Raw genomic sequence first — 21,303 nt, 5'->3', positions numbered from 1 at the left:
CAGAGAGTACTGATGTATATAGAATTGTTTTCTTTTGTTGGATAGTACCTATATATACTTATATGGAAAGTATATCAATATTTATGTAGACCTATAAACGTGTACAGGCACATATACTACCTACTATTTATGTAAAGAAAAATGGAAGAGAAAGAAAGGGATATTGAAAAATGTCAATGTTATTATGAAATATTAGGAGTTGAAAAAAATGCAACCATTGAAGATATAAAAAAGAATTATAAAAAATTAATTTTAAATTATCATCCTGATAAAAATTCAAATCGTTCGGAAGAAGAATTAAAAAGGTATACTCATATTTTTCGAAAAATTCAAGAGTCTTATGAATGTTTAATTGATGAAAGGAGGAGAAAATGGTATGATGTAAATCGTAATAAAATTATAAGAGGAAGAGAAGAAGAAGAAGAAGAAAGAGAAGGGAATCAAACTAATTCCTATAGTAATTATAAAGTTAATATAAATATATGGGGCTATTTTAATAATAATTGTTTTAATGGATATGATGATAATTGTGAAAAAAGTTTTTATAACGTTTATAGAAAATTGTTTGATGATATAATAAAAGAAGAAAATGAAGAATTAAATAAGATAAATAAAATAAATAAAAATAATAAAGAGAACCCAATTAGTGCTCCAAGTTTTGGAAATTCTCAAACTTGTGGAAAAAGTATTGATGAGTTTTATGAATATTGGAGTAATTTTAGTACGGTTAAAAAGTTTGATTTTTTTAACGAATATTTAAAATCATATGAGTTTGAAAATAGACATACAAGAAGAAATTTAAAAAAAGAAAATGAAAAAAAAAGTATTAAAGAACGAAAAAATTATAATGAAAATATAAGATCATTAGTACAACATTTAAAACAATATGATACGAGATATTTAAATAGGGTTGTACAAATTGTAGAAGAAAAACGAAAGAAACAAGAAGAAAAAGAAAATATAAAAAAACAACAATTATTAGAAAGAAAATTATTATTTGAACAGACGAAAAAGAAATGGGAAGAAGAACAAGCAGCACATTGTGAAGAAGAAGAAGATCTATCAGATCATAATAAAAACAAAAGAGAATTTAGTTTGGAATCTTCTCATAATTATTATGAAAGCTCTGGAAATGAACATTCAAAACGGGATTCAAATTTGAAAAGAAATGATTATATAAATGATGATGAACATCAAAATGATAGTAATTCAGATCATAGTATAAAACAAAATATTATTTATCGTTGTGAAGTTTGTAAAAAAAATTTTAAAACTATGAAGCATTATAATTCTCATGAAAAATCTAAAAAACATATAACAAATTTTTTGAAAAGTACGAGAAATTATAATTTGGATGACATATTTGGGGATGTTGGAAATGGTGAAGAAAATGATGTGGAAAACGATGATGAAATTAAGGTACCAAAAAAAAAAAAAAAAAAAAAAAAAAAAAATCCTCCTACTCTCTCTTTTAATAATATAGAAAATAGTGGAAACTCTTCATCGGAAAATATAATGAAAAATGATGATTATTTATCTTGGTGTACCAATGATAAAAAAAAATATAAATATAAATTTTTGGACGAAAAAGATGGTGTAAAAGAGGAAATTTCTTCAAGCACTTCGGATGGTAATAAAAAAAAAAAAAAAAAAAAAAAAAAAAAAAAAAATCCTGAACCGATCGAAAAGAATAAAGAACAAGCCAAAAGTTTTGAAAAAACAGACCACGTCACAAATTTTGAAGATATGGATAAGGACATTGGAAAATGTAAGGACACCCCTACAAATGTTACGACAAAGGATAATTCTAAAAATTTAAAATGTCAAATATGCAACCAAAGCTTTGATTCAAGAAATAAATTATTTGACCATATAAAAGCTGAGGGGCATATGGCTAATAAAATTATTGTACCACCCTCTAAAGCAAAAAAAAAAAATAAAAAAAAGGGAGAATAACTATTATATAATTTTTTATTGTTTTATTTTTACGTCTATTTAAACATTTTTGTTTTTTTAAATTGCGATTCATTATTTTTTTTGTTTTTGTTTTGTGTAATTTATTACAAAATTGATCATCGAATATTTTTCAACAGATGAAAAGACTTAGCATGGCTAGTTAATTCGAATTTTGTAAAATAATTAGAAAATTTGAAGTATTCGCATTCTATTGCTAATAACTATGCGGTTCATTAATCTATATAATAGCTAGTACCTGCACATACTGTGAAAATAAGTATATGTACTATTCATAATGGTTTGTCTTATATAGTCAGTTCCCATTTTCAACGTATCTGTTTAATCTGTTTGTCCATTCCTTTTTGTTACTCCTACCGATTTCACACAACAAATAATATGTCATCCCTTTTGATGAATTAAAACCGTGGTAGACATGAAAAAGAAGGGACAGACATATGCAAATTCCTTTGCTTATATTTTAGAATTCTACTTATTATATAGTACACATTTTTACTATACAAAAATAAGCAGACAAAAGAAGGAACTTATATTAGTTTAAAAATGATGTATATATTTTTTTTTTAAAATAATTATATAGTATGCAAACGATTTTGTAATAACACATGAGCATATTATATCATTTTCCTATTTATATAAAAAAAGTACAGTGTAAAGATATTATATATATTAACATTTTCACATAAGTATGTGTATGACATATTTTTCGCTTTATTCATGCAAAAAAAAAAAAAAAAAAAAAAAAAATTAAGAGAGGCTTAAATTGAAAGGGATATTTTATAAATATTTTTGTATATTATATATGGTTAACAGTGATATCTATATTTAAAGTAAAACAAAATTTATGCGTTTATTATGTATGGAAATATTATTCATGTGAAGGAGCATACAAATATATGTAATAAATATTTAAAAAGGGAAAGTGCATGAACTGGTTTGCTATTTAATATATGTGTGCGTGTATGCTTTGGGAAATATTTATAGGGACATACTAATTCGGCATAATATATAAGCCTACTACATTTATTATTTACACGATATATACATGTAAAAATATATGACCTGTGTATGTACTAGCATATAATACGCAACCTTTCTTTTATTTGTCATAATAAATATTCGTATTTTTTAAAAGCAAAAAAAAAATTAATATTTTCGGGGCATATACACTTATCATTTTTTTCCTTCTGTATTTTATTGTTTTTTTCAATTTTTACAAAAGTATATATTTCGTTGTTATCGTTTACATATTTATCCCTCCTATCCTTTTTTTTTTTCAAATAAATTTTATACTTTAGAAAAAAGGGAAGCATAATAAAGGTGTATAGATATATCTCAAGGAAAATAACATGCATACTTATTTAAAAGCTACATGCAAATATAACTGTAGGTATATAGGTACATAAGTAAGGATATGGTTTATGGAATGTGTTAAGATATGGTACATAATAAAATGTAAATAATTTACAATACCTTTCGAATAACAAAGTCTGGTTATGAATAAAAAAACATATGATAGGTAACATCATGTGTGTGCATATTTATTTTGCATTTTATTGGTATTCTATAGAATTATGAAATGTATATAGCTCGAAGAATAAACATAAATATATCTAGCATATATAGACATAAGCAAGTGTACATATAATTATATATAGAACATAATTTATAGTGTTATATTTTAAGGTTTGGAAAAAAGGGAAGGATTATGAATAGGGCACGGAATTGTAGTCAGATAGATGTAGACACCTTTTATGATCTATACAATATAGTGGATACAAAAAGGGATAAGATAAATCATAAGAGCAAGCATAATGAAGAATCCAATTTTAATGACTTATTTGAATATGAATTAAAAAATGAAATGAAGGGGATGAAACAAAGTAGTCATAGGAAAGGTATTGGCGAAAAAATTAAGAATACGAAATATGTAAATCAAACAAATTTTAGAAAAAATAATAGCTCAAATAATTATTTATGTGAATTATCTGAGAAAAAGACATCAAATTTTGATATAGATGAAAATAGAATCCATAAATTAGTACCATTTTCAGATGCATGTTCAGATGTAGAATCATATGCCATGTCATGGAATGAATCACATCTAAGAGGTTACACTGAATCAAGTGCAGATGATATGAATAGACAAGAAAATGATAAAGATGGTTATAAAAAGGTGAGTAAAGAAAATGCATATTTAAAGAATGAAAAAATAAAAAAAAACTTAAATAAAAAAAAAGGGAAAAGAAAAGATGATAATTGTTATTCCTCTCAAATTGTACAAGAGTATGGAGAGAAACAAAATAAAGGTGTTGCAAATAATTATGGTGACAGTAATGACGATTTTGAAGAAGATGAATTAAAATATTATAGATGCAGATATTGTGAAATAGATTCTATAGATAGTGTTGTTCAATGTAATACATGTGAAAGATGGTTTTGTAATGGATCATATGGAACATGTGGAAGCCATATTGTTACACATCTAGTTCGATCGAAGCATAAAGAAATAAAATTACATAAGAACAGTTTACTTGGCGAAACAATATTAGAATGCTATAACTGTGGATGTAGAAATGTTTTTTTATTAGGTTTTTTACCTACATTAGAAGAAGGGGTAGTAATTATTATATGTCGAGATCCCTGTTTAGCATATTACATTTCTTTAAATAAAAAAGACGATGATAATGTGATGAAAAGAAAAGTGTCTAGTCAAGATGAAGAAAGCGAAGGAGAAACAAAAATAAAAGAATGTAATTTAGAAAAATGGCAACCAATTATAGAAGATAGATGTTTTTTAGAATGGCTAGTAAATATACCAACAAAAGAGGAAGCAGAAAAAAAAGGGAAATTAATAACATCTGTAAATGTAAATAAATTAGAAGAATTTTGGAAAAATAAAAAAGATGTATATATAAATGAATTAGATTTAAAAATATTAGATGATGAACCCAAAAAAGTTAAATTAAAATATACAGATGCAATAGATTATAAATTAACATTTTCTCCATTGATTCAATTAGAATCAAATTATGATAAATCAATAAAGGAAGGACATAAGCAAACAAATGTGAGAATACGATGGGATGTAGGATTAAATAAAAAAAGGTATGCATATTTTGTATATATTAAAGAAGAAAGTGAATTAAGAATAGTTGTAGGAGACGAATTAAAAATATCATATGCTTATCCAAATGGTAATATATGGAGTTGTGAAGGTCATATATCAAGATTAAATAATAATGAAGAAATAGCGTTAGAATTAAAAGTATTATATAATATAGATGGACCATGGAATGATAATATAAATACTGGGTTTGTTGTTGAGTTTGTTTGGAAAAGTACTGCTTACGATCGTATGCAATTAGCTCTAAACGAGTTTGCTTTTAATTCATTTTCTTTAAGTGGGCATTTATATCACAAATTATTAGGGCATGATATAATTGATGAACCTATAAATTATAACAAGAAAGAGTTTAGCTTAAATAGTGATAGTAAAAAATATGGCTATAACAAAAAATCAAATGATAATTTTTCTACTTCCTATAAAATTGTAAATTATTCTGCTCCTAATTTAGCTCCATTAAATCATTCGCAAATAGATGCAATTCAAAAAAGTTTGAACTCACCACTTTCATTAATACAAGGTCCACCAGGTACAGGAAAAACATTAACATGTGCAACTTTAGTATATCATATGCATAAAACCAAAATGGGAGGGAAAGTTTTAGTTACTGCTCCAAGTAATGTAGCTGTAGATCAATTATCTGTTCGTATTCATAGAACCGGATTAAAAGTTGTAAGGCTATGTGCTAGAAGCAGAGAATCAGTATCTAGTATAGCCGATTATTTGTATTTACATAATCAAGTGAAATTGCTTAAAACAGATGTAGGAGAGGAATTAAATAAATTATTAGAATTAAAAGAAGAAGTAGGTGAATTGTCTCAAAAAGATGAGAATCGATTAAAAAAATTAATTTTACATGCTGAATATAAAATATTGATAGAGGCAGATGTAATATGTACTACATGTGTAGGAGCAATGGATAAGAGACTAAAAAAATTTCGTTTTAATCAGGTGTTAGTTGATGAAGCAACACAATCAACGGAACCAGAATGCTTAGTTCCATTAGTTACAGGAGCAAAACAAATAGTATTAGTTGGTGATCATTGTCAATTAGGGCCTATCATTGTATGTAAAAAAGCAGCAAGTGCTGGATTAGGAAAAAGTTTATTTGAAAGACTTGTTATGTTAGGTATTACACCATTTAGGTTGGAAGTACAATATAGAATGCATCCTTGTTTAAGTGAATTTCCATCTTATGTATTTTATGATGGATGTTTACAAAATGGTATTACATTAAAAGAAAGAGAGTATCCTTTAAAGAACTTTCCATGGCCCAATTCTAAATATCCTATGTTTTTTTACAATTCTAATGGGCTTGAAGAAATGTCTGCATCTGGTACAAGCTACTTAAATAGAAGCGAAGCACAAAATATGGAAATTTTAGTAAGAGCTTTATTAAATTCAGGATTGAAAGCGACACAAATTGGTGTTATAACTCCTTATGAAGGTCAAAGAGCATATATTACTTCGCTTTTTCAAAAAAACATTTCTTATCAACATTGTTTAGATATAGAAGTTGCATCTGTAGATGCATTCCAAGGAAGAGAAAAAGATTTTATTCTTTTATCATGTGTCAGATCAAATAAAAAGTTAGGTATTGGATTTTTAAATGATCCAAGAAGATTAAATGTTGCATTAACAAGAGCAAAATATGGATTAATCATTTGTGGTAATGCAAAAGTTTTATCTAGACATCATTTTATTTCTAAAGAAAAATTAAATTCCAATGAAACTATTACAAATGTTAATTCAGTTTGGATTAACTTATTAAATCAATTTAAAAAAAAAAATTTAATTGTTGAAGGATGTTTATCTAACTTAAAGTCGATAACAATTAATATACCAGCCCCAATTAAACAGCCATCAAAATATATCAATTTTGATTATTTTCACGATTTGAAAGATATAAATAGCAAAATATATGATAAAGAAATAAATAGATATACAAAGGATTATGGAAATAGTAAAGATAATTACAAATTTAGATATCAAAGAGCTAATTCTCTTTTAAGTCAAAATATGTCAAATAGTAGCATATGCAATGAATCAATTATTGATCAAGATATTTATAATTTTATTAATGAAAGAAAAGGAAAAAATCGATACTCCCTTAATTCATATATTAACAATTTTAGTCAGCTATCCCAATCCAATGGTAGTATGACTGATGAAATTCCAAACCTTAGGGGGATTAGTAGTGCTGAAAGTGTTGAAGATGCCGATTTTAACTTTAGCCAAATAAGTAGCAATTTTAATGAAACCAACTTTGATAGTAAAATCGATTCGAAAAACGGAGACATATTTCCATATCTATTTTATCAAGACAGCGATAACAATCGGCACAATAAGGGTATCCACTAGTTTAAACAGTTTGAAGTTCACAATTAGATAAAACAGTGATAAAAATTTTTGAAAAATTTTGAAAGCTTACCATGTCAGAGTAATTTTTCTCAAAATGGTTCGGCTATTACGGTCTTTTTTAAGGTTCCTTATGGTTAGTAGCTCATATAACGTAAAAAGCGTGTAACATATACAAATTTATGAATAGCAAACAAACGAATGCGCATACATATGTGTGCATTGAACAAGCTCAACAAAATTATAAACAATATATTTTATCATAGAGAATAACCCTAAAAATAGAGTATTAAGAATAGGTACCTTCCTTTAATTGAAAAAAGAATATTTAAATAGCTTACCTCATTAAGGTTTTCATAAAAATAAAATCAGAATACAATAAACAATATCAACCAAATTAGACAGTTTAAAATGATTACGATAATAATAGTAGCTGAATAAACAAAATAAAAAATTTTGCAAATATTATGCATAATAATTATGTTTAATTAAAAAAATAAAAGAGGAATCACCATAATATATTTATTTTTTTATCATGTATATTTATATATTGAATGTGCAAACTTATTTAAACTAAATAAGTTGTATATATATTTACACATACATTTGGTGATTGTTTTTACAAAATAATGTTTCATTGAAAAATAAATAATTAAAATTTTTAGAAAAATGTTTTTTGTGTTTGTAGAACAAATATGATTAAGCCCATTGGCTTTTATTTATTTAAATATTTTACCATCATAATAATTAGCAACTCAAATATTCTGAACGTTCAGAATTTTTTACAACATTTAAAAAATATATATATATTATTCCCTATTCGTTCTTATTTCTTTTTTCCTTAATAAATGGTTTTCATACGAAAAAGAAAGAATAAATAAGAATATAACTTATTTATATTTTTGTTACATTTTTAAAGTTTATTTTATTTCTCAAAAATATGAAGTGGATAAAATTCTAAATGGCTTTGAGTAAGGAAATTATAAAAAAACGAAGAAATGTGACATATATGGAATAATGAATATAATAAGTCACAATGCACACACATTAGTCTGCTAATATAAATAGACATACACATATACATTTTTTGGTGTTTCTATTTTTCCCCTTAAAGCTAGTGACCAATTTAAAAAAAAATTTCTAACATTTGAGGAAGGGAAGGAGCTAGTTGCAAGCACTTTAAAAACGGGAAGGGGGATAGAAATGTTGAATAAGATGATTAGTAAAAAGAGGTTACTAAAAATATTTATGGATAGATTAAAAATAATAAATAAATTTAAAAAAAATGACGAACATAAAATTATTTACTACAGCTTATCGTTTATAGAAAGAAAAATTAAATCGAAATTTTTAGAAAGTTGTAGTATATTTTTTGGTACCCCTAGTAGTGATAAATTTTTAGAGAAAAAAGAAAAAAACGAAAGTGATAACAAAAAATATGATAGCAGTCATAAAGTAGACAATAAAAATTTTGAAATGATATATAAGCTACTTAGGTTAGAAATTATTTTAAAAGCATATGCAAATAAGCTATTGCATTTGTTTTTTTTTAAGTGTAATCATATTAATAATAATAATTTTTTAAAAAAGAAATTAAAAACATGTGTTAATGATAATTTAATGTCTCCTAGATTTGATTTTACGCTTCGAAAATTTCATACATATTTTAAATACCCAAATATTAAAAGTACAACAAAAAGTAAAATAAATAATTTTGATAAAGTATATAATAAAATTTTATGCTCATCATATGATGATTATAATATGAAAAAAAAAGAAAAAAACAAAAATACTTTTTCATCAAAATCGTTTGCATTACTACCATTAATACCATATTACTATAACGACTTACCATCCATTAAAATGGCAAATGATTATATGAACAGGACATGGAGAAAAACGAACATAAAGATATCACAAAATAAAAAAAAAATATATACACACTATAAATAATATAGGCTTCGATGTTCACATGCACATATGCATATAAAAAGTGATGTCTATATTTGTCTACCTTTAAGAATATTAAAATAGTTTAAATTATATTAATTCGAGTTTTTACTTATAATAATAATTCACTTAAAAAGTTTGGAAAAACAAAGAGAAGTCATGCAAAAATACTAATGCATAAATATTTATCTAGATATTTGTAATAATTCACTTATTGTTTTATAAAGCACTACTTATGAAAATATATTCATCATATAGATGTGTCTCTTTTATTCTGTAAATTTATGTGATTAAATAGGCATATAATTATATGTACATTATTATTGATTAGAAAATAATAAGAAAATATGGTTTTATAACCTTCATGTTACAAATTTAGTGAATATTCCTTTTCGAGGATTAACCAATGAAGTGCGCAACTTGACTAAAGAATATTTTCGTCCCTATTTTCTTTTATCTTAAAATTATTGAATATTAAAAGGAAAGATAAAAGAAAACAAAAATGGAACGCTCTGCTGACTTTCAAAAAAAGTAAAATAAACCCAACATATCCATATAGAAAAAGCAGATGCATATATATATTGCGGATTCTTATATATAGACTTGTGCACTTTCTTAATTAATGCAGATTTGAAAGAGGTATATCATCTATAGCTGATATTCTTTTTAAAAATATAATTTTTCATTTATATTATTCCTTTGATAAAATTAAAGAATATGATGGAACTAACAACCCGCGAAAAAAAGGTGAAGACGTAATTAAACTAAAAGCATATGAAAAATCAAAAAAAAATATTGAAAAAGTAATAAATTTAGGTCTAACTATCATAAAAACAATCAAAGGAAATGATAGTTTTATTATGGAGCATGTTTTAGAAAATTATAATGCTATTAAAATAAATAGCAAAAATAAGGAAGAAAAGAAAAAGATTATAACATTTGATGATGAACATTTAAATTACCGATTGAATAATAACAAATTTTTGGCAGAATTAAAAGATAAAATAAGCGATATGCCAAATGAATATATCATAAGCAATGAAGAAACATTGCATATAGGAACCAAGAAAGTGGATTCCTATTTAAATAAAATTTCTATTATAGACAAATATATAGATAAGAATAAAGCTTATTCACAGGAAGAGCTATCGAATGAATTAAATAACTTTTTTAATAATTTTTACCTTCAAAATTTTCAGATAAATATTAGTCAAGACATTTTTAAAGCAAATGATAATGAAAATCAACCGATTCATGATGATGGTACTGTAACTAGTAAATTATTTTCAGAATATTTCAATAATTGTAAAAAAGACAACAAATTAAGCATATTAATAAAAGAAATAAATTTAAATAGTTTAAAAATATTCAAAAACATTTTATATAAAAATATTAAATTTATCAGAGTATTTAATGCGAAAAATTGGGATAGTGGGAAAATTAATAGTCTTCAAATGTCTAAATTGTTTGATATGTGATATATATATGTAAAATGCTTAAGAAACCAAAAATTATAAAAGATGAAAAAAAAATATGAACAGCAATATAAATATATACTTTTTTTTTTTAATAAAGCTAGTTGTGTGTGCAAACTTTTCCCTGCATATTTTTTTTAATACATTTGTATGTTGCAATTTTAATAAGGCTACGTCGTGTTTCTAATTTTGTTTTATTTATATGAAACATTGCATTTTATTTAGTCTATTTACTAATTTTTTGGAAATACTTTATTTGGAAAATTACAGTAACATTATTTTAATTTGATATATTTTAAAAAGTTTTATTTTGGCATTAGTTGCCTCGATTTTTCGCATAGCTTAAACAAGATATTAATTATCTTATTTACTTCGTTTTTTTCGCGTATTTTGGTATTCCATATAATCAGTTACTTTGTTTAGCTATTTAAGCCAAGAATGAGTATAAGCTCAAGTGGAAATGCTAATTTATTAGATAATAAAGCCCAGCTAGCCAAAGCTAAAAAAGTCAATATTGAAAGAAAAAAAAAACAAACAAAAAAACATGCACATGTACATGTAATACATACATGTGTGTATACATATATATGCTATAAAATGTTCTTAAAAAATATATATTTATTTAGGTAATGTCGCAACTCGAGGATCTAGAGATTGAATGTTTTGGCGAATTCTTGAAAATTAATATTTTAAAGTAAGACAATAAAAAAATAACAAATTAAAAAAATAAAAATAACTTAATGAAGTTGTACATGAAAATAGCATAGCAAAGTAACATATTTTTTGATATTCCTTCTTTTTCAGGAAAGGAATAAATATTGATATATACAAAAACATCATAAAGGATTTATAATAAAAAAAGACATTGATAATAAATATGTTGTAGGCATGTTTTGTGCCTGTTTGTAGCTATATGTAGAATGCATATTTATTTTTATATTTTTTGTATAATCACAAATAAGGTTGATTTTATAATGTCATATATTTTATTTAAATAAAGTGATTTTTCCGGGCTTTTCGCGCATCAAATGAATAGCTCGTTTCTGTCCAACAATTCTTTCAAGTTCATATGTGTGGTATTTAGTGTAGTAACACATAGATGAGGCGTTTGGTGTGTTTGTAGTTATATTTTTGATTAATTCAAAATACATAAATTGAAATTTCGGAGGTGAGAAAAAGATGACATGATTAGCATTTTTAAAAGTACATCGTTCATAATAAATTAAACGACTTGTAACTAATAAAATATTAACTTTTTCAAATTTAAATAATTTTTGGATTTTTATTCGTTTTTTTTCAGTAGTATATTCATTAACACCTTTAAAAGATATGTCATTTTTTTTTAATATTTCATACAGCCTAATGTATTCTATATATGTTGGTATACAAATAATAAGTTGCTTTATATTCGTTAAAATTTCTATAACATTTGTTGAGAAAAAATCAATTATACATTCTTCAATTTTTAAAATATCATCACATTCAATTTTTTTGAAATATTGATTTATTTTAAACATATTTCTTATACTTAATAAAATAGTATCATCATCATTTTTTATAAATAATTTTAAAAAACTTCTATAATTATTTGACAATTGGATTAGTGATATAAAATTAGTGTCTATGATACTGGAAGTAATAATTGTTTGCCTATAATTTTTTATGTAACCATCTACGGCATATTTAGCTATTCGATTTATATTGGCATTACGCCATTTTAGTAATGGTTTATTTATAAAATTTAAGACATTTTTTAATGTCAATATATTTTGCATTAATATAATATCAATTTGATCGATAACTAATACTTCAATTGATGATAAAAAATCATATTCGTATAATTTTTTTTTTTTATTATTATTTGTGTTGATTTTTTTTTTTTTTTTGGTTTTTTTTGCTGAATTATCAGCACCGTTTAATTCATAATCGTCTGAATAATTATCATCCTCATTATATATATTATTTGTCTTATCGTCAGTTTCTTTATATTCTTTTATAATAATTTCTAATCCTAAAGGTGAGCATATTAGAATGTCACTATCATAAAAAGGGGTATATAATTGTATTTTTTTTTCATTTTCAAATAATTTAATTCCTAACCTAAAGCAATCATCACTATTACCTCTATATAAATTAATATAATCAAATGATTGTTTTTTTTTGATATACATATTTTTAAGATTTTTCTTTTCTTCTGGTGTTATGTCATATTCATTAATAAATCGATTTTTATTTTTGACTTCAATTAGTGATAGCATATTAATTAGTAAATCTACATATTCTTTACAAATATATCTAAATGCACATAAAATTAAAATTTTGGGTTTTGAAAAACTTTCATCACAAAGATCATCCTTTAGTTGTATATTTTCTTTTTCCACTTGTTGTGTTTTTTCTAATTTTTCAATTTTTTTTTTTATATATAATTTTCTTTTTCTCCGTTTTTTTAAATGATTTAAACAATGTATACTATTTAATAATCTTATAAAATGAAAATTTAAAATGTTTTGATTTGAATAAAAAACATCAACATATGAATTGATGTAATGGAAGTATGCCTTAAGTTCATCTCTTTCCAAAATAGCTGACACATCTCGAAATGTTTTTTTTTTTATTTTTTTTTTTTTTTGAATATTATCAATTTCGTATTCTTCATCCGATTCTTGTTTTGTCACCTTTTTAATATCTACATTATAATAATTTTGCATATATTCATATATTTGATTATTAAAAAATGCGAGAGGATATTTGAATTCAGAAAGATATATTTTTAATTTATTTAAGATAGGCTCATATATATTATAATAATTATTATCATCCAATATGGATTTTGGATGTGTTTTCAAAATTGTCATTAAAAAATAGGTTATATCATTTTTTTCTACATAATTTGAAAAAAAATATGGTTTTATTTTTATGTTATTAAAAAATAGGTTACTTGTTTTTTCGTCTATATTCTCATTTTGTATTTCAGCTTCATCAATTTGATCAGAGTGATCGCTTTCATTTTGATTTTCACTTTCCTGATGTGTCTTTTTTTTAAAAATATTTGTTTGTAAAAATAGATTAGACGTAACATACATATTTTCTATTGTTTGGTTTTTATTTAATTCTGTATGATCGTTTTTATGTTTTCCTTTTTTTAATTTTATTTGTAAAAATTTTTTAATAAAATTATCATCAATATTTTGGCAAAATGTAAAATAATAGTCCATTTTGTTTTCAACTATTTTATAGGATTTGTTTGCATAGTCAGCATAAATATCTTTATGCTCTAAAGTATGACCATCATTTTGGCTAGCCATTTCATTATCATTCTCTTTATCATTAAGGAAGTTTGTATTTTGATTTTTTATATTGTTTATTAAAATTTTCATATATATTTCATCTTTATTTTGAAATGTAGATATTTCATTTTTATTAGTTTCACTATCTACTACATCCTTTTCTTCATCCTTATTATTTTTGCTAATACAATTTTTATTGTGCTCATTTTGATTGTTGTCATTATTTCTGAACTGTTCAGGTTGTTTTGATGGAGATAGGGTGTGATGACTTTTGGCTTGAAATGTTTGGTTATATATTTTTTTGTTTTTTTTTTGTAAAATTTGTAAGAATGTTTTATATGATTTATTATTTCCATTTTTTGTTTCATTATTTTGATTATTTGTTGGTGTATTTTCAAGTTCCTTTAATTTTTCATATTTTTCCAACAAAGTTTTATCAATTTTTTTTTTTTTTTCATTTTCTTCATTGTTATTGTTTTTAAGATTTTTTTTATTATCATCTTCTTGTGTTGTTAATTCATTTTTTTTGTTAATTTTCGATTTCAATTCTTTAAGTTTTCTTTTTTTCTCTCTTTTAACATATTCTAATTCATATAGCTCATTGAGTGAAGTTATTTTCCTTTTACTTTTTTTGCTTCCTCTCATCGTGTTTCAATCTTATTTGGTTAGTTGAAAAGGCGATAGGTAGTTTTCCACTTATCTTCTTTATATTAGTTATTATTTTCTTCGTTGTTTATATTTCAAATTAAAATGATAGTTCTTATTCATATTATTTGATAATACATATGGTATTATATTAAAATAGGGGAAGGTGATAGTGATATGAGCAATACAGTTCACTAACAAATGGGGTTTCTAACTTGATGTATATGCATTATTGAAATGTTTGAAATAGATTATACATATGAAATGAAAAATGAATACAATTTCAGGGTTACAAACAAATAACAAATTGAAACTGCGTATTTGTTTAGGTATTCATATGCATCATCTGTATAGATATAAAAAATATATTGTAATTGCTGAGAAAATAATAATGCATACGTTTTTTTTCTTTATTTTTTTAACATGGTTCAATAGTAAAAAATATTATGAAGATCGAAAAAGAAAATAAATAATATGATAAGATTATAGCATGCATTTGGATATGTACAATTTTGTGCGATGTAGGTAAAAAAAAAAAAAAAAAAAAATATAAAACCAAATTAATAACATAAATAGTATAAAATACGATTGTGATATTTCCTATGCAAAATGAAATGAAGCAAATTTCAGGATAACGGGATTTTTATTTCCACAAAGGTTGTAGTATGAAATAATATTTACTGAACTGATGTTGAATTATATTACATATTTATACTTATGGATAGAAAAATTATAAAAGTATAAATATGTTGAAAAACAGGGGAGAAAATATGATTATGGATATAATATAGCTGTATAATAAATTATGAAATTTTTTTTTTTTTTTTTCGAAATTTATTTGATTATAAAAATATGTAATGGGCTAAACAAAAATAGTTACATTGGTTCTCTTAATTTTGAGAATATAAAAAATGCTTTCCCATCATTTTTTTCAAAAATAACGAGAGAAAAATACAATTTAAAAAATAACAACTTTTTAAAAACACACTTAAAAAAAAAAAATATATATCAGTTTTTATATGGAGGAGATAAACAATATGTCTTAGGTAGAAATCCGTTTGTAAATATAGAAAAAAAAAAAAAAAAAAATGAAAATATAAAAAAATTATCAAACAGTGTAGAAAATGCCGAATTAGCTAACACGAATGAATGTTATAGTAAAAACGTGAAAGAAGTTTTCGATTATGTAAAACAAAATGATGAAACTAAAAAGGGGTTAGTTATAACAACCCCAATTTATTATGGAAATGATAAACCTCATATTGGGCATGCCTATTGTAATGTTTTAGTTGATGTAATATATCGATTTGAAAAAATAAAAGATAATGAAAATAAAAAAAAAATAATATTTTTTTCTGGTATGGATGAACATGGTTTAAAAATAGACAGCAAAACAAAAAAATTAAATATGGATAAAACGAATTATTTAAATAATATTTCAGAATATTATAAAAAGATGAATAAAATGCTAAGTGTAGACATAAATTTATTTTATAGAACTTCAAACGTATTTCATAAAACATTTGTCCAACATGTTTGGAAATATTTATTAAGTAAAGGGTATATATATAAGGACGTATATAAAGGGTATTATAGCATTAGCGAGGAGAGATATTTGAGCGATAGGGAGGTTGAAAAAATGAAAAGCGAAGAAAATAACACCGCTGCAAACAGGATAATATACATTGAAGAGGAGAATAGCTACTTTTTTGATGTAAACAAGTTTAAAGATTTTTTAATTAATTTTTACAAAACGAATGAGAGCATTATTTTTCCTTCTTATTTAAAAAAAGAAATAGAATATCATATTGAAAATGATTTTAAAAATGTATGTATAAGTCGATATAATACCGAATGGGGAATTAAAATACCAGGGGAAGAAAAAGGAACGATCTATGTATGGTTTGAAGCTTTGTTATCCTATATATCATCTATTTTGTATGTCATTAAAAAGTATGAGAGTTCAAAAATTAGTAGTACTCTCCCACAAAGCAAAACACAAGAAGAAGACAACATTGTGTGCAGTTACGAAGATGTTTTGAGTTTGGTTAATTCGTGCACCAGCGTTGATTCCCGTGAAAATGATGCATACTTAGAGAACCCAATAATGGATGACAAAATTTGTAGTAGGAAATTATTTGAAAAGTTATGGAACCCCTATATTCAAGTAATAGGAAAGGATATACTAAAATTTCATGGCATTTTATATATATGCTTATTGAATAGCTTAGGAATTAAAATACCTGAACATATATTATGTCATGGATTAATAAAAATTGAGAATATAAAAATTTCAAAAAGTTTAAACAATATTGTAAGCCCATTTACACTTTTAGAAAAATATGATAAAGATGTAATTAGATTATATTTTATTGGTAGTGGAAATATATATGAAGATAAGAATTTTAAAGAAAGCAATTTAGAAACATTTGAATTATTTCTTCGAAACTCTGTTGGAAATTTATTATATAGAACTGTTTCATTATGTATAGAAAATAATTATAAGATTATAAAAAAACATTATTTATTTAACTTTACAATTTTAAATGAGTTTAAAAGTGATAAAACAAATTTAATAAAATTATTTGAAAATATGGAATATCCATTATTATTAGAAAAATTGATGATACTTGTAAAAAAAATAAATAAATATTTTGTTCATAATGAACCATGGAATAAATTAAACGATTCAAAAAATTTTAATTTAATTATTTACGAAACATTTGAATGTATTAAATTTTTTTCTATTTTTATGTATCCATTTATTCCAAATATTAGTCTATCTATTTTGAAAAATATTGGATTTGAAGAAATCGATCATGAATCTGTTTCGATAGACATGCTAAATGAAGAAACAGATAGATTTGTCTTAAAAAATTTGATCAAAATTATCTGAATAAAATATATCAAAACAAATGATTCGAAGATTTTATCTTAAATTTGTAAATTGGTGTAGACGAAAAAAAGTTATTTTTGCACAATCCGAGAGTAGAGAAGACAAAAGGGGAGCAACTTTGTAGTAGCATATCTCTTTTTCAAATTGTGAACATGATTAGTGGTATGGTGCCTACCTTTTAATTTTAGGTTTATTTTTAGATAGATACATGTGCTTAGGTATAGAAGAATAATATAAGTATGGGAATTTTTTTGTGTATGGCCTAGTGGCCCATCTATTTTTTCCTGATGTATTTTTTCTAAACCATGGATGTTTTTTTGAAATCCATTTTTTAAATTTTAATTTTCTTCCATTTTGATTCATATAATGTTCATATTCTAAAGAAGACTCTTTAACTCCGTAATTAAATGTTTTCATTACGGGTCTATCATATGGTGCTTCGATTTCTCGTTCTTCAAAACTTTCTGGGAGTTTCCTTTTTAATACGATTCTTCGATAAAACCATGTTCTATCTGTTTTTAATGAGTCATGAAATAAAAGCAATTCATTGATAAAGTCTAAATCAACATTAGCTGATTGGGCTAAATATTTTTTACTTTCTGAATGGAAAATTTTATAATCATCAGAATCTAATTCATGTGGTAAAAAGGAATTTAAGACTTCATATTGTTTTTTTAATTTTTCAAGTTGTGGATTCATCTTTTTTTTATATTTATATGTAATACTATAAATTTTAAAATAATCACATAAGTCTTTTAAAAAAGATTTAAATTTTCTATATGTAAAAATGCCTTCATATTTCATTAAACATTTTACATAATAATCAAAAAATTCTTTTTCTTTCTTCTCTGTATCATCCCCTAATTTTAACTTGTCCTTAATATTTGTATTTTTAAATATATCTATTAAATTTTTAAATATATTATTATCATTTGATAAAACATTTAATGAGCCTTTTTGGTAGTTACTTAATTTTGTTTTCATATTTTTAAAATTCTCTTGATTAAAGGACTGGCCAATTTTGGTTAATAGGGAGGCACCACCATATTGCTTTTGGATTTTTATAAAGTTATGTTTCAAGTTTGAAATAAAAAATGTTTTCACATTGTAGCTGTTCATTTTGTTTCTTAAAACATCATGTGTATGTGTGGTTAGTAAGAAATGAATTGACTTTTTTTTTTTTTTCTTTTCAAAAATAGTATGCTAACTATTAAAGGCTTACACTAAGTCATACTATATAGATCTTCCAAAATGTAGGCCAAATATTTGTATAAGCATATTTACTATTTTAAAAAATGGAATTAAATTTTTTTCTTTTTATCTGCATATTTTGTAGTATTCTTTTGCTTGCTTGGCATGGCTTACCCTTAGTACATTTCTGCAAGTATTGAATTTTTTTAATTTAAAAAATATGTCGTTTTAGCTTCCTACAAAGGAGTGATACATTTGGGGAAGCATAAGCATGTCATCAATATATAATGATATATACGATAGTAAATATTATTTATATGTTTGAAATTGTAGAAATTCTTAGAGTTTTAAAAAAAATGAAATAGTTAAACGTGTGCATAAATTTAAAGTGACAAATTTTTACAAAAAAAATAAAATTTCATAGGAATAAAAGCGAAAAAATTAATTATAAATATGCTTAAAAAAGAGCATAAAAATTGTATATTATATAGGTATACTATATAGGCATATTATTTTTGACGTAATAAAAAAAACAACTGAATATTAAATATTCAGGAATAAGCTTAAGGGAATGCATTGTAAACCCTTTATACATATTTGTTATTTTATTTACAAATGTTTTGTGTTTTATAGTATTTAATTTGTTGTTGTGATTTATAAGTTTAATAAAATTCTGTTCATACATAGTACGGTATTGATATTTTCTTCTTAATGTTTCAAGGGGGTATGTAGCAAATTGTGCAATATACCCTGTTAAGACTCCTAAAATTATATGAGATAAAAAATTGGGTGTTTTTTTAAATAATTCTTTATATTCTTCATTCAGATTATTATTATTTTTCTTATCATTTTGAAAGCTGTAATTTTTTTTGTCAAAATTTATTTCAGTAAAATATTTTGTAAACAGCTCATTCAACTTAATTGTGATTGCTAGATAGGGGATAAAATTTAATAAGCACAAACTGTATCCTGCATATAAATTTTTTATTCCTAAAAAGTGGAAAAAAATAAACATGTGCATATTTTCTTATTGTCAATCTTGTATGATATGTATAGCAGTACTAGCCGTTACACATTTATATGATCACACAAATGTATGACTTAAAAGGTTGTAGACAATTAAGGTAGTGTGATATATACTACATTTTTATTTATATAAATAAAAAAGATATGGCATGAAAATTTTTTTTTTTTTTTACTTTTCTTTAGTAGTTGGTCATATATAAATAAGCATATTCCTCTTTTATACAACTTTTTATTCTTAAGATTCTCATGATTTAATGCCATACAATTATGAATCGTATCTAGGGGGTATGAAACAGCTGAAGATAAGGAACTGGATGTATATAATAAAAAAAACGTTGTCAAAAAATAATTTTTTTTTAAATATTCTTTATCTTTAATCTGTTCAGATATATTATATTTTATTTGATCATGGAATAATAATCTTAAAAAGCTGAATGATAGGAAATTAAAAATACTGGCATTATATCCCCACCAAAATGACGTAAGGCCTTGATTTTTATATATACCTTAAAAAGGGATAAAATATAGAAGGGTATCCAAAATTTTTCATCTTATAAAAGCTAAGCAGTCATAATGTGGATATACAACATACTATGTAGTTATCATGCATACATGTTTAATAATATAGAAAAGGATTTATGCTATTTTGCTTACTTTTTATTATATTTGAATATGTAAAATTTGGCTGGATTAATATATTTTTAAAAAAAACAGGTTGTATTTGTCTAATGATTACAATTCTCTCAAAAGGCGAAACGACAAATTTCGAAATTATGTTTGCCCCTCCATGGGTTAAAAAGGTTGTTATAAATAATCCTTTATAACTTATTTTTTTTTTTTTTTTTAAATAATAAATTTCCATATGATGAAAATATATAATAAGCTTGACTATTCTATAAATGATAATAATATTTCAAAATAAATAGAATGTTATAATAAATTTTAAGGGGCTAGTATTTTTTTTAATTTGCTTTGTTCGCAAAAATTTTTGCTTAAAATGGAAAATATTACATTCATTTTGATCTCTTTTAAATATTTATTTATTATTAATATATTATTTTTATATTAAAATAAAATTAAAAATATTTTTAGTTCTATATTAATAATTTTTTTCATGCAATTATGGGATGATAGGAATACGTTTTTTTTTTTACTGATGTATGCATATTTTGGTAAATAAATAATTGCCAGTTTTATATTATTATAACTTATTTTTTTTTTTTTACACATGGTCTTAATTATTTTTTAGAGAGATTTATCATGTGTTTGGTATTGGATTGTTTCTCTATTTCGTTATTTTGTTATTTTATTTTTTATGTAATTTATTATTATTTTTTAAAAGATTTATTCTTTATGAAAGAACAATCATTCGAC

At 23.8% G+C, this 21,303-nt stretch overlaps 9 protein-coding genes across 9 annotated transcripts; 6 read left to right on the top strand and 3 right to left on the bottom strand.

Annotated features, from left to right (window-relative positions):
- Positions 1-141: 141 nt before the first annotated feature.
- PCHAS_1204500 (DnaJ protein, putative) lies at positions 142-1,956 on the top strand (the record flags this gene model as incomplete). The annotated part of the gene is made up of 1 exon (XM_732710.2): positions 142-1,956. One exon carries the CDS (start codon positions 142-144, stop codon positions 1,954-1,956), a length of 1,815 nt encoding a protein of 604 aa, XP_737803.2.
- A 1,726-nt stretch (positions 1,957-3,682) lies between these two features.
- On the top strand, positions 3,683-7,462 carry PCHAS_1204400 (regulator of nonsense transcripts 1, putative; the record flags this gene model as incomplete). Its single annotated transcript, XM_016798794.1, has 1 exon — positions 3,683-7,462. One exon carries the CDS (start codon positions 3,683-3,685, stop codon positions 7,460-7,462), a length of 3,780 nt encoding a protein of 1,259 aa, XP_016654163.1.
- Positions 7,463-8,420: 958 nt separating this feature from the next.
- PCHAS_1204300 (conserved Plasmodium protein, unknown function) lies at positions 8,421-9,412 on the top strand (the record flags this gene model as incomplete). Its single annotated transcript, XM_016798793.1, has 2 exons — positions 8,421-8,430; positions 8,574-9,412. The coding sequence occupies 2 exons, from the start codon at positions 8,421-8,423 to the stop codon at positions 9,410-9,412; spliced, it is 849 nt and encodes a 282-aa protein (XP_016654162.1).
- Positions 9,413-9,911: 499 nt separating this feature from the next.
- On the top strand, positions 9,912-10,887 carry PCHAS_1204200 (conserved Plasmodium protein, unknown function; the record flags this gene model as incomplete). Its single annotated transcript, XM_016798792.1, has 2 exons — positions 9,912-9,940; positions 10,038-10,887. 2 exons carry the CDS (start codon positions 9,912-9,914, stop codon positions 10,885-10,887), a joined length of 879 nt encoding a protein of 292 aa, XP_016654161.1.
- A 435-nt stretch (positions 10,888-11,322) lies between these two features.
- Positions 11,323-11,737, top strand: PCHAS_1204150 (conserved Plasmodium protein, unknown function; the record flags this gene model as incomplete). The annotated part of the gene is made up of 3 exons (XM_016798791.1): positions 11,323-11,391; positions 11,511-11,578; positions 11,689-11,737. The coding sequence occupies 3 exons, from the start codon at positions 11,323-11,325 to the stop codon at positions 11,735-11,737; spliced, it is 186 nt and encodes a 61-aa protein (XP_016654160.1).
- A 133-nt stretch (positions 11,738-11,870) lies between these two features.
- Positions 11,871-14,816, bottom strand: PCHAS_1204100 (U3 small nucleolar RNA-associated protein 25, putative; the record flags this gene model as incomplete). Its single annotated transcript, XM_727933.2, has 1 exon — positions 11,871-14,816. The coding sequence occupies one exon, from the start codon at positions 14,814-14,816 to the stop codon at positions 11,871-11,873; it is 2,946 nt and encodes a 981-aa protein (XP_733026.2).
- An 805-nt stretch (positions 14,817-15,621) lies between these two features.
- Positions 15,622-17,712, top strand: PCHAS_1204000 (methionine--tRNA ligase, putative; the record flags this gene model as incomplete). The annotated part of the gene is made up of 1 exon (XM_738896.2): positions 15,622-17,712. One exon carries the CDS (start codon positions 15,622-15,624, stop codon positions 17,710-17,712), a length of 2,091 nt encoding a protein of 696 aa, XP_743989.2.
- Positions 17,713-17,883: 171 nt separating this feature from the next.
- PCHAS_1203900 (conserved protein, unknown function) lies at positions 17,884-18,831 on the bottom strand (the record flags this gene model as incomplete). The annotated part of the gene is made up of 1 exon (XM_738897.1): positions 17,884-18,831. One exon carries the CDS (start codon positions 18,829-18,831, stop codon positions 17,884-17,886), a length of 948 nt encoding a protein of 315 aa, XP_743990.1.
- Positions 18,832-19,399: 568 nt separating this feature from the next.
- On the bottom strand, positions 19,400-20,791 carry PCHAS_1203800 (ADP/ATP carrier protein, putative; the record flags this gene model as incomplete). The annotated part of the gene is made up of 3 exons (XM_730912.2): positions 19,400-19,893; positions 20,103-20,435; positions 20,584-20,791. 3 exons carry the CDS (start codon positions 20,789-20,791, stop codon positions 19,400-19,402), a joined length of 1,035 nt encoding a protein of 344 aa, XP_736005.2.
- Between the last annotated feature and the right edge of the window lie 512 nt (positions 20,792-21,303).

This window comes from Plasmodium chabaudi, assembly GCF_900002335.3.
Source record: "Plasmodium chabaudi chabaudi strain AS genome assembly, chromosome: 12".
In the NCBI taxonomy this organism is placed as follows: domain Eukaryota; phylum Apicomplexa; class Aconoidasida; order Haemosporida; family Plasmodiidae; genus Plasmodium; species Plasmodium chabaudi.
The sequence above is the reverse complement of the archived record's forward strand: the minus strand, read 5'-3'. Positions and strand labels throughout refer to the sequence as shown.